The sequence below is a fragment of the Nicotiana sylvestris genome, chromosome 9 (genome assembly GCF_000393655.2).
Source record: "Nicotiana sylvestris chromosome 9, ASM39365v2, whole genome shotgun sequence".
Classification (NCBI taxonomy): domain Eukaryota; kingdom Viridiplantae; phylum Streptophyta; class Magnoliopsida; order Solanales; family Solanaceae; genus Nicotiana; species Nicotiana sylvestris.
The window spans coordinates 145,383,619-145,392,513 of record NC_091065.1 but is presented as its reverse complement, the minus strand read 5'-3'; the positions used below and the strand labels follow the sequence as shown (position 1 = coordinate 145,392,513).

At 34.9% G+C, this 8,895-nt stretch overlaps 1 protein-coding gene across 3 annotated transcripts; it reads left to right on the top strand.

The window, feature by feature from the left end:
- Nucleotides 1-633: 633 nt before the first annotated feature.
- On the top strand, nucleotides 634-8,620 carry LOC104226439 (ubiquitin-conjugating enzyme E2 2-like). 3 transcript variants are annotated; one of them, XM_009778451.2, is made up of 6 exons: nucleotides 634-787; nucleotides 3,486-3,619; nucleotides 3,750-3,775; nucleotides 5,388-5,477; nucleotides 6,963-7,051; nucleotides 8,220-8,620. In XM_009778451.2, exons 2-6 carry the CDS (start codon nucleotides 3,495-3,497, stop codon nucleotides 8,346-8,348), a joined length of 459 nt encoding a protein of 152 aa, XP_009776753.1. In that variant the 5' UTR covers nucleotides 634-787; nucleotides 3,486-3,494; the 3' UTR covers nucleotides 8,349-8,620. The 3 variants fall into 3 exon arrangements, with proteins under 3 accessions (XP_009776753.1, XP_009776752.1, XP_009776754.1); XM_009778450.2 differs by having other exon boundaries at nucleotides 634-814; XM_009778452.2 differs by having other exon boundaries at nucleotides 636-791.
- The last annotated feature ends 275 nt before the right edge of the window (nucleotides 8,621-8,895 follow it).

Sequence of the window (8,895 nt, the reverse complement as noted above, 5' to 3'; positions counted from 1 at the left end):
TTTTCATGTTAAGACAAAATAATTAAAATTTTGAATTAACTAATTAGCAAAAGACGTAAATTTAATTATTTTTCAAAATCATCATGTAAGTAAAATTATTTTTTAAGTTGATAAAAATTTTAAGGTACATAAATTTGTTTTCACAAAAAGAGTATTGGTAATGAAATAAGTAAGAAAATAGAGCAAAATTAGTTACAATATAGCATTAAAGGTCAAAGTGCTAAAAATGCAAACTTAATGCAATAAAATGTAACAACATAAGACAAAAGGTATTTAAATGTTATCATTATTTTTTTTCTCTTCTTATAACCATTCTAATAGCTCCCTATATTTACGTTATTTTTTATAAAGTATTAACTATAATATTAGAGTATTTTTTTAAGATTTTATATTATTATTTATTTATCGAGCTAACTAGCTAAAAGGGATCAATGTTCATTATATTTAAGAACTTATGTTTTTTTTTTCATTTTATTCAATAGCTCATATTATTTAATATTTTTTATAATTTTTAAAATTATATATTCATTGACATAAGGTACACGGGCAAAGGGCATAAGTCAGAGGAGTTGCCTGAAATTATTTTAAAAAAAATCTAAATGATAAATATCTCCGCGTGCATTGCAATATGACGTATACAATTATAGGACAATGCATTTCAGGAGCTTATATATCACGCCAACGCAAAATCTCCATTGCCTTTTAAGCCGGCGACGAACATAAGGCCGCCGCCTATCATTTAACCTCCCGTCGACGTCTATCATTCAATTCTCGCCGCTTTTTGCTCGTAGGTCAACATTTCCGTATTTCTTATGTATGTTTTGTGTTTTTGTCTTCTCAATTTCATTCATGTAATTTTTTGTGCCTATTTACACGAGCTGAATTCTTTGGTTTTACTCGTGAAATTCCTGTTTTTGATTTTGTGCTTTGAATTTTTGTTATGGATCTAGGTTTTTTGTTGATTTTGTAGCGTCTAGTGACTTATAATTTAATTTCATGACTAATTTAGTTTCGTTTTTGGTCTAGACTGCTGAAAATTGTGATTTTGTGTCGACATAGCTAGTAATTGAGGTATTAGTTGCTAATCAACACTGGATTCTAGGGTTTTATATTTAAGCGATACCTATTTGGGTTCAATTCCCATTCATCTCATTGTTTGATATGCCTTCTTGCTCCAGCTGATTTCTAGGGTTTTATACTTTGAAGATGATTTTTCTTTATGGATCTAGGGTCTCTGTTGATTTTGTTTACCTTGAATTTCATTTCATGATGAATTTAGTTTAATTTTTGGTCTAGATTACTGAAAAGTGAGATTTTGCATCGAATTTTAGCAAGTTATTGTTGTATTGGTTGCTAATCGATGCTGAATTCTAGGGTTTAATATTTAAGCAATACCTTATTGTGCTTGAAGCTTGTACTTTTGTGTATGGATCAATGTTTTAAAAGGCATTTTGGGGCTTATCGTGGGGCGTAATTCCCAATCTTTTGGGGCTTCGCTTAGGTGTAAGTCCCAAATTTCTGGGCGCCCAGGGAACTTATCCAAATTGGAGCCAAAATTGCTTATTAAATTCATTTTTAATACTGAAATACTCAAAAGTTTAACTCATCGTAAATTCTCAAACTAAAAAAAAAGTCAAAATTCAAAGGCTTTTTCTAAATTTTTACCCTACTTTCCTAATCTTTTCTCTTTGTCGTTTATTTAGTAGCAAATCCTCTTTGGCAATGTCGGCGAAGTGCGAACTATAAAGCAAGAGCTTTGTCCTTCCATGCTTGCTCTCCTTCCATGCTTGCAACTTCTTTATGCTTCATTTTTTCAAGTTTTTCTTTTTACTCTCTTTATTTCAAGTTAGTTTTTGGTTTTAGAATTTGTTGTGGTATTCAAGTTTAGATACTATCCTCGAGTCTCTATTCCAAAGAATATTCTATTCATGTTATAATGAGTATTTATGATTTTTTTTTTTAGTTTTAGGTTTTCAAACAATAACCTTATTCTATTGTCATTTTTATATTTTGAATTATTAGGAAGTAGAATATTATTTTTACAACTCAAATATGTTCCATCAGTCTTTTTATAGATGTAATCTAAGTTGCTCGGACTCTTTACTTTCGCTGCCGCACCCATGTTGACACAATGTGGGTATGGGTGTGTGGGATCCATACTAGAGTTGGTCAACCAATTTTGGGTATTTTGACCAAAATCGACCGAAAAATGCGGGACAGATATAATGATTTCTTAAATAAAAACAAAAGCTAGGATAAAATTGAAGAAAATGGAATATCTTGTATATAGAAATTTATATGTTGATCAATATTTTCTCCTTCTCAGAGACCGTGTTGGTTTTTACATAATGTCTCATAATTAAGACATATCCTTATAACTCTATTTTTAGATATTTGAATTACTTTTAGCCGAATCCTTGCACCCGTATTTGTACCTTGATCCGTACTCCCGAATCTTAAAATTTAGATCAAGAAGGACCCAACCTCTGGATCCGCAACGCTATTGAACACACGCACCCGAGTCCGGGCAACTTAGGATGTAATGCATCTTTACGAAGTACATTTTGTTTTGGTAATAGTTGTGCACATGTTAGCATGTTTATATAAATATAAATATTTTCCAACTTATTTTATGATTTTCTTGAACTTTCTACAATTTTAATCTGATTTTTTTGCTTTTTGTCACTTATATATTTATTTTGTTAATTTATAAAACATTCAAAATTAAAGATCCATAAGGCTTACGCCCTGCGCCTCAGGGCTTACGCCTTGCTTCGTGTTAGCGTCTCAGGGCTTACTCCTTGCTTCATGTTAACGCTCGCCTCATGCCCATGACTTTTAAAACACTGGTATGGATCTAGCCGTCTAGGTTTATTTCTTTCTTTTTCTGATTTGAGCTGGTTTTACAGCTTTGGTTTGCTGAAATTTTGATTTACCTGGAGAATTTAGTCGCTTTCTTGGGTTTAGAAAACTGGGAAATGAAAATTGTGTATTGAATAGTTTAATTTCCATGGAAAATCTTGTTGCTGTTGGTCTTGTAAACTGGAAGGTTATGTTATTGTATTGATTGTTTAGTTTCAATGGTGAATCAAGTGAGCTGTAAATTTAAGATTTTATGTCGACTAATTTAATTTCTATGGCGTATTTATTTGCCTTTTGGTCTACTAAACTGGAACAATAAGATTTTGTATTGTCTAGTTTAATCTCCACGGACAATTGCTCTTTTGGTCTAGAAAGCTGGGAATTCAGGATTTTGTGTTGACTTTAGTGAGCTATTGAGGCAGAATTTGCAACAGCAATTTAATTTCCATGGCAAATATAGTTTTTTTTTCCGGGTCTACGAAGCTGGAAATTTAAGATTTTCCATTGACTAATTTAACTTCCATGTTGAATTTAGCCGCTTTTATGGTCCAGAAACTCGAAAATTAAGATTTTGTGTCGACTTTAGTCTTTAGCAAGTTATTGAGGTATAATTTTTTGATAAGGCGGTGAGGATGTCGACACCGGCGAGGAAGAGACTGATGAGGGATTTTAAGCGGTTACAGCAGGATCCCCCGGCCGGCATCAGTGGAGCTCCATATGACAACAATATAATGCTATGGAATGCAGTCATTTTCGGGTATGACAATGAAATTGACTGACAGTCGTGACTCATAGCTGTTTTTACTTTGGAATATCTGTTTCTTCTCACAGCAGTTTCATTATGCTTATACATTTTTTCTCTCTTTTGTTTTATTCTTGAAATGCAGCCCTGATGATACTCCTTGGGATGGAGGTGAGGCAGTTGTTATCCTATGTATTCTTTCCCCTGTAAAATATGAATGGTAGTATAGTCATGGAGAGAGAGATTGTGTGTGTGTGTGTGTGTATATATATATATATGCATCATTTTCTGTTTTAGTTTTGGCAATTCTGCATTCTTATTGAACAATAAGGAGATGAGCATCTTTGTTGATCTGATCAACTGCTGATTTGGTCTTGCATACTTGCATTTCAAGGACTCTTTTAATGCTCTATGAATGGTAGCATATTCATGGAGTCTCTCTCTCTCTCTATGTGTGTGTGTGTGTATATATATATGGTTAATTTTTGCTTTCTCTTAAATGCCCTTGCTAGCACAACAACAGCACATTACTATGAGTGGCTTTTTTGTCTTTTTATCCGAAATTTAATCCCAAACATTCCCCTCTTTTCTTATCTTCTCTCCCTCGTCAATGGTGATTCAAATAATCCCTCTCTTCTGCCAAATTGAGTTACTTTGAACTGATTTTTAAATAGAAATGAAAGTTAAACTGAGACAAGTTAAAAGGACTGAAATAATGAGCTGTCAGTTTGGTTTAATTTGTGGAGAGGACTGAAACAATAAAGAGAACATGGAGAGAGAGAGGGATCTGAGGAATAAGTGGTCCTGTTGATTTGGGTATTCTGAAAGTGGGATTAATTGACCAAATCCCCATTCAAATTTTATAGAAACAGGATGGAGATTTCACTGAAATGTTCCAACAACCCAGTAGAGCGGAGTCTTTACGTCCTGGCTATCTCTCATAGGAAACAAGCGCTTCGTCGGAAATCATGGTTGGACGTAGAACCAACTTCATTTTCCGGTCACATCAAACATTACCAATCCTCTTCCTTGTAAAATTATTTGTAGTATGTTAAGAAATGGTCAAATGGTGCCGCTAATTGCTCTATGAACACCTAAACAAGGAATGAAATTGAGTTCTTTGTTTTCTCCATTATTCAACTTTAGCCTTAGTAGATGAAAAGAAACTTCAGTCTTATAGTCTTTCTTTCTTCTGTGAGACTCTTTTTGTTCCTCTTTCTTCCGTGAGACTTTGATAAGAGAGAATGAGGGGAAAAAATAATAGAAAATGAAAAAGACGAAAATGTCCCTATTTTAAATGTGTTGGAAGAAAGTAGTAAGGGCATTTATGAGAATTAAAAAATGGGGATGTAGTAGGTTAGCAAAACTCATGTATATATATAGTCCTATGAGAGGGCATCATTTTCTGTTTTAGTTTTGTCAATGCATTCTTCAAGTACAATAAAGAGATGAGCATCTTTGTTGATCTGATCAACTGCTGATTTAGTGTTGTATACTTGCATTTCAAGGGCTCTTTGAATGCACTATGCTTTGGTTTTAATTCTGGATGCTCCATCTTCAAAGTGAAGAAGGTTTTCTGGGCTTCTAGTGTCTAGTGGTGCATTACCCCTGTTTTTAGTTCTCCTTGATCTTTCTCAGCATTATCTTTTGCTCTGTTTTTCATCTGCTATTCCCCTCCTCTGAGAAAAAGGAGGGGCACATGTCACATGTGTTTTATTTACTTTATAATATGTTATTTATTCCACTTGAATCTAATTATCCTGGCGACATTTTTCCTTCACAGGTACATTTAAGCTGACACTTCAATTCTCAGAGGACTATCCAAACAAACCACCAACTGTGCGATTTATTTCCAGAATGTTCCACCCAAATAGTAAGTAGCTCCAGTGAATTTATTTGTGACCCCCCTCCCTCCCCCCAACCCCCACCCTTTCTTTTGTTTTTTTGGGCATAACTGTACTCCTTAGAAAGGGTAATATTGCTCATTGTTCAACTTGACCAAGGGTATTCTTTTTGCCTGTGTCTATAAGTTACCCTTACTCTTGAGCCAGATAGAAGGAAAAGGAAGCCCGTTCAGCGACACCTCCATGGTTTTTTATAACCATGGTGTCCGGGCCAGCCTTTGCATTTATTGACTATTCCACCAGGTACCTACTACGTCTCACCAGTATACGTACCTAGCAACTCAACCTACCAAGGATTAGACAAAGGGAACAAATTACATAGTATTTTTTGTCTCTGCTGGGATTTGGGATTTGAACCTTGATCTCCAAGGGTTGTACCAACTTCATCGACCAATAGGTTACACTTAGGTGCAAACGAAAACGAGAGTACTCTGCTACACCAAATGTTTTGGCATAAAAAATTACTTAATATGCCTTTTTTCAGATCCAAACTGGCCAAAGCAAGCTGAGCACCATATAATCAATTAATGTTTAGACAGGGTTGTTTTTTCTAAGGTGTAGTAAAATAATCTCGGTATAGAATCCAGCATAACTTATACAACATTTGGTTGCCTAAAAATTGGTTGTACTGATGTTCTCGCTACATAACTAATACCATGTTTGGTTTCCTATAAATCTCTGCATAACTACTGCACCGTTTGGGCTTTTCAGGGAAAACCGGAAAAGTGACTTATTTTCAGGGTAAAATCTCAAATAAGAATGTGTATTGGCAATACTTGGATAAGGATATTTAAGGACAACAATGTGCTTAAAGTAGGCGATCTCTACATAACAGTTCATGTATTACTATTCAGTGTTTAACTGCCAAGTTGCTCCGACACAACAATTTAGGTGCCGCACCCATGTAGACATGATACTAGTATGGTGTGTATGGATCCGTACCGGATTTGGTCAAACAATTTTGGGTACTTTGACTGGTAAGTTGCCCAGACACAACAATTTAGGTGCCGCACCCATGTAGACACGACACTAATATATGGTGGGTATGGATCCGTACTGGATCCGGTCAAACAATTTTGTGTACTTTGACCACGACGGACGGAAAAATTTGAGATGAGATACAATTTGATTCCCGAAATTAGAACCAAAACTAGGGTAAATTTGAAGGAAATAACATATTTTAGTCCGTGACCAAAAACCCCATAGTTTCTTGGTTGCTTGAGAGAGTTGGACAATTTATGGGCAGATCATGTGTATCCTCTGTTTTCCATTTGTTTCTTGTAGAAAAGCTTATCCAATATCTCCTATTTTCTTCTAAATGGTTTAAGCTTGTTGCTGCTTACAAGCATTTTGTATTACCCCTTATATTTGAACCTTTTTTCCGATGCACATAGTAGTTTTGGACAATATTCGGCTTTTGCTGATTTCTTAATATCTGTCTTATTGTTGTTCAGTTTACGCTGATGGAAGTATTTGCTTGGACATCCTGCAAAATCAATGGAGTCCCATATATGATGTAGCTGCTATACTGACTTCAATCCAGGTACTTTGAGGTTTTTTAAATGCAACATTGTTCCTCCCTTTTTAGATAATCTTAAAATCAATTAGATTAATATGACCTTCATATTTAAATATATTTTCTGGGCTCAGGGGTGGGGTTGGAGAGATATGTATTCCAAGCACACTAACAGACGGAAGTCAAATGATTAAACCCTGGTTACAGTTGGCATTTATATTAACATGTTAAGGACTGCTTTGATTTAATATCTAGTTCAACTCTATAGCTGTGAACTATTCTCCTACTACATTTTTTGGCGCCATCTCTATTTATCAGTAAGAGCATGATTCTTCACCGGTCAAGTATTTTCCATCTATTGCTCCAGTAAAGCACAGTTCTGTATGAGTTCCCCTTATGTTCTCATTGCTCTCTTTGAAATGAGGTGTGAGGGATAGCATACAATGAAGAGAAATAAATATCTAATATTTGGGATAAGTTGGGAAAGCAGGCCTACTTCCTTGGTTTAAAATAGCTGATGAAGTATACTAATAGATGCCAATATACTATGTTTGATGTGATAATTAAAGAAATGATAAAAAAAAATGGAGGAAAAACAATAATAAAGGTATTGTAGCTTTCCCTGAAGATGAGTATTGTAGCTTTCCCTGAAGATGAGGTTTATGTCCAAAATGTACTTCTGAAGCTTATACTCAAATTTATGATTCTCCCTTAAGGTCATTACTAGGTTCTTCTGCACGTTTATGAACATCTGTGTAATTTTCATCATCCAGTCCTCCATGGAAGTCTTTCTTCATCTTGTTTAAGTTCTCTATTTGTTTCAAGCAAATTTCTTCACAATATAAGTAATCACCCAAGAAACTATTATATGAGGATTTTTGTAATTTTCATCATCCAGCACTCCATGGAAGTCTTTCTTCATCTTGTTTAAGTTCTATTTGTTTCAAGCAAAAAATTTCACAATTTAAGTTCTCACCTAAGAAACTCTTAAAGGTGCCCCTTTTTCTACCTGCGAAATATGAAAGTATGTGCCCATTTTTCTTGCTTGCTAAATATAAAAATAGGTGGCCGTCTTTCTTACTTGCTTAGAAAAAAATAATGCACTTGCTGCTTTTGTAAAAGAGAGAGAACCCTACAAGCTAGTAGCATCTTTGCTATTGATTAGACCCCTTACATGTGATTTTTCCTAGTGCAGTCTTTGCTCTGTGATCCAAATCCCAACTCGCCAGCTAATTCAGAAGCAGCACGCATGTTCAGTGAGAACAAGCGTGAATACAACAGGAAGGTGCGCGAGATTGTTGAACAGAGCTGGACAGCAGACTGACTTCTCCCGCACTCTCTTCTGTTACAGCAGATTATCCTGTCTCATACTGAAATTGTTCTCGTCTTGTCACTACATTAATAACTAATGTAGTTGGACATTTTCCTTTTTATATGTTCTTAGGGCCTCTCGAGTGTGTTAAATCATGTTATGTTGCTCAACTGTTAAATCATGTTATGTTGCTCAACTACGAATGGTCTATGTACATATGATTTCTTGTATTATCCAACTGCAGTGAAATTGTATGAAGGTTGTTTCCATGGTGGTTTAAAGAATATTGATTCCTGTAAATCAATTTAACTCCATTGAGACGCAACATGGCACTACTGCTTATGCATCAGTTGTACGCTCAAGTAAGATAAGGTAGCAGTCATGTAACTTAAAACTGATGAAACCTCTAATGTTTCTTTTAGTCTTAATGGAAAATTGTTTGCCAGTCTCAGATGTATCCGCGTTCCACATCTTCTTTGCTACTAGTTTATATTTCAGGGCATGAAGTCTATAAATATATAGTGGAAAGTGCAGGATCACTAATGTAGATACAAACCGA